Here is a 3,871-nt window from a genome sequence, read left to right as displayed (position 1 = left end):
CATAATAACATGAAATAATACTGGGAACGACAGAATGCAACGCCCACCTTGACTTCAAGCTGAGGATGACTCATGTACTTCGAAGTTCGACCAGAATTATAGCCAATGAGAGATGACGATTGTAATTATAATTGTTTCATGAGGTAGTAAAATTATGAAACTCTCGTAGATTCAAATATTGAGCTTTCACTAAAGAGACAAAGTGTAACGTAGAGCTCATTAGAAGATACAGGACGTTCGAACTTTTCTTTATTTGATACAATGGTCACGTTGTAAGCGTAAGCGTTTGTGGCGATAGCGCAGTGGTAAAACACGTTGTGTGTCTTGAGTGAGCCCCGGGTTCGAGTCGCGGGCACGTCGACTTTTTTGGTAAAAACTTCATAATTACCTTGGTTTAGTATGTAAAATAAATTTGCAAAAATACATCGAATTACAACCATTTATTGTGGGATGGCCTTTGCAAAGCATTGGCGAATGATGTCTTCAGTGACCAAGTCGCAGGCAGCAACCGCACGTTTCACCATGGCCATTCGCTTTTGTTTCGCCGAAAGAGAGTAGGGATCCTCATCGTCTCCAACCACTTGTTCCTCATAAAGCCACAGGTTTTGAAGGCTCCTCTTGAATGGACCCATCACGCCGACGTCAAGAGGCTGGCAGACGGACGTTGAGTTCGGGGGCAGAGGGCACAAGTGCGTACCCAATTCGTCATACATGATCTTGTGTGACTCACCGGACACATGAGCATCGAAATTGTCCACAAGAACGACAGACGGGCCCTCGATGCGCTCGCCCAAGACGTCACGAAGGTACTGTGCCCAGACTGGACTGTCCATCCAGGCATTGTCCTGAACAGCGTAGTAGTGACAGCGGGAAAGGATGGGAATTCTTCCGTCTTAATGCGACCGCCGGGCTTGCCCTTCATAATAATCATGAGAGAAAGCTTGCCGCCGTCAGGTGTGACCGTGAGGACACCTGTCATTCGCATGGAGTGCTTTCGACGCAGGATATCTTCGAACTGCCACCCTTGACAGCCCAAATGTACGTCGGAGGGAGGTCATAGTACATCCCAGTTTCGTCAACGTTGTACACACAATTCTTGTCGTAGGAGGCATATTCGCGGTGAAAGTCAGCAGCGAATTGCTGGTGAGTCTCGTTGAGGACGCTTTGTTTAAGCTTGCTTTTAGTTTGGCGTTGGCGAGAGAATCCATGGCGCTGGCAAAAGCGCTGGAACCGCCGGAGCAGCGAGTTGTATGCGGTTGTGGTATTTTTGTTGCGAGGTAGCCCAGGAGCCAATCTCTCTGGTTGAACTTGATCCATGTGATCATGTGAGTAGTTGTTAGTGCCCGTTCATGGTCACGAATGTAGTTTAAGAAGTCAATGAGACCAGGTGGGTCTGGGAACTCCTCATACCTACCTCCTGGTTCTACCTTTTTTCGTTTCTTGTCTCCTTCGATGGCCAGCAGCACATGACGCAGCTGGTGCCAGCTTCGGCCTGTACGTCTTGGCACCTCGAGTGCTTTGGCTACCTCGCGACACGACATCGTCTCTAGGAGACTTAATGGCTCGAGCTTCATCGAAATTGGATACGATCTGCGTCTCATTTTTTTATTTGGATGCTCTCGTTATTTTGATTCTTCGCGCGGGCGCGAAAATATAAATTTAGCCAATCAAAATGCAGTATTTTGGATATTGATAATTATTGGACAAAACTACCTGTAGCACACCATAATCTTCGATACGTGTTTCGCGTTAGCTTAACCTTTAGGGGTACAGATTTCGCATACGTAAATTCGAGACTGGCAGCATCTTTCTCCTTACAGACGAATAGCAGCAAATTCCAGGGTGAGGGTGTCGGTCCGCGCTTGCCAGCGGCGGCGCGGGTTCTTGGTCGGGAGGTGGCCTAAATCGCTACATTCATATCCGTGTCAGTAGTCGTGGGGGGCGATCGGCGGTCGAGGCTCGTCATCGTGATCTTCTCGGTCAGGCACTTCCACCCGCCTCGATCTAGGGCCGTGATGTGTATGACGTCGAGGTCTTCGGTGGTGAGCAGTGACCGGCCGACGAATTGGAGGTCGCGGTGGAGCACCACTGGCAGCGTTGTCCCGGTGCAAAGTAGGCGGTCATGGCAGCTTGTACTGGGGTGTCGGTGGGGGCGCGTGACCAAACATACGCCACCGACGGTGCGTGACGAGACCGCGGAGCGGCTCGGTGTGGCAGCGAGCATACAAGTCGGCTTTGAGGATTCGGTGCGGGTAGAAGATGCCGAGCAGCTGCCGCAGTTGGCGGCGGTGGAAGGCTTCGAGGCCATCGAGCTGCGTCGGAGTCAGGGCCCACGTGCCACAGTTGTACAGAAGCACCAGCAGCACGTAGGCCTTGTAGAGCCGAGCGCGGTTGCTCTCGGAGACGAGCTTGCGCCGCATCCAAATTTTCCACATGTGGCTGAACGCCGCCTTGGCCAAGCTCTTGCGCCGCTTCAACTTGGCGATCTTCACCTCGAGGAACCATGTGGCCAGGATTAGCACCGCCTTGGCTGTGATTTCGGTCATGACTTCTTTCGACGGACAGATGAATTCCGCGTCGTCGACGTACGCAATAGGGAGATTTCGCAAACGTGCCATTGCCATTGCCATAGAACCAGATTTGGATCCGGCAACGGCAACGGCAAGGCGGTTTTGGACATTTCGCAAAATGGCTGCCATTACCACATCAATATCATACCATCGATCATCACTTCTTTTCCATCGTCGTCGCCATGAACAGGGAGGAAACGATTCTTGCACTGCGTGTTTACAAGTGGACGAAGCGCAAAAAGCTGCGACCCGCCACAACAACAATGCTTTTGGAGTACGGACTTGGAATCCCGGTGGAACGTCCTCTCATTCCATCGCTTCGTTTCGACGTCAACATGCGTGATGTCGACGCCCGACTTTCGTTCCGATTCGACGTTGCTGGGGTTATTCTTTTGACGGAGCTGCTTGGTGTGCCGAATGTTGTTATCACGGCGTCACGCGACCGTGTTGTTGGGGTCGAAGCAGTGGCTATCCTGCTCAAACGGCTTCGGTACCCTGTCACCTTGTACCAATGTTCGGTCGATCCCGCGAACAAATCTGTCGTGTTTTCAATCACATGGTGAACTTGGTCTACTCGAAGTGGAAGGAACACATTTATTGCAGCAAGCGCATTGTGCGTGCCCGAATTCAACAATATGCCACAGCTATCCATGCAAAGGGCTCCCCACTGTCCAATGTCTGGGCATTTCCTGACGGCACAAAAATCGAAACGTGTCGTATCAGCGCAAGCTCGAGTGGTGCAGGTGGTTTGAACTTGCAAAAGCGGATCTATTCAGGCCACAAACGAATGCACTGCTTAAACTTCCAGGGTTTGACGACTCCGGATGGCTTGTGCGTTCATTTTTTTGGTCCGTTGGAGGGCAGCCGACATGACGTGACTTTGTTGCGAGTCAGCCAGCTCCAAGAGTATTTCGAGGCAAATTCCGACATTTTTGATGGCTATTTCATCTATGGAGACCCAGCGTATCCCATTTCGAAGTGGATCATTTCCGGCTTCAAAGGCAACAATTTGGATGAAGCAAAAGAAGCCTTCAATGCGGCCATGAGTCGTGTGCGCCAGGGAGTCGAATGGAACTTTGGCCGCATGAAAACATTGTGGGGTTTCACGACCTACAAAATGCAACAAAAAATCATGCTTTCCAACGTTGGGACCATCGTACTCCTGGCCATGTTTTTGACAAACTGCAATTGCTGCTACAACGGAGGAAATCAAATATCCTCCTACTTCGGAATGCAACCACCAACACTGAAAGAATATCTAACGCCGGAGTACAATGTAATTGTGTTGGTTTAACGTTAAC

The 3,871-nt window shown here is 50.5% G+C and overlaps 1 protein-coding gene across 1 annotated transcript; it reads right to left on the bottom strand.

The window, feature by feature from the left end:
• Positions 1–2,120: 2,120 nt before the first annotated feature.
• Positions 2,121–2,618, bottom strand: H310_03617 (hypothetical protein; the record flags this gene model as incomplete). Its single annotated transcript, XM_008867553.1, has 1 exon — positions 2,121–2,618. One exon carries the CDS (start codon positions 2,616–2,618, stop codon positions 2,121–2,123), a length of 498 nt encoding a protein of 165 aa, XP_008865775.1.
• Between the last annotated feature and the right edge of the window lie 1,253 nt (positions 2,619–3,871).

Source organism: Aphanomyces invadans, assembly GCF_000520115.1.
Source record: "Aphanomyces invadans strain NJM9701 unplaced genomic scaffold supercont1.5, whole genome shotgun sequence".
NCBI classification, from domain to species: Eukaryota; Oomycota; class Saprolegniomycetes; order Saprolegniales; family Verrucalvaceae; genus Aphanomyces; species Aphanomyces invadans.
The sequence above is the reverse complement of the archived record's forward strand: the minus strand, read 5'-3'. Positions and strand labels throughout refer to the sequence as shown.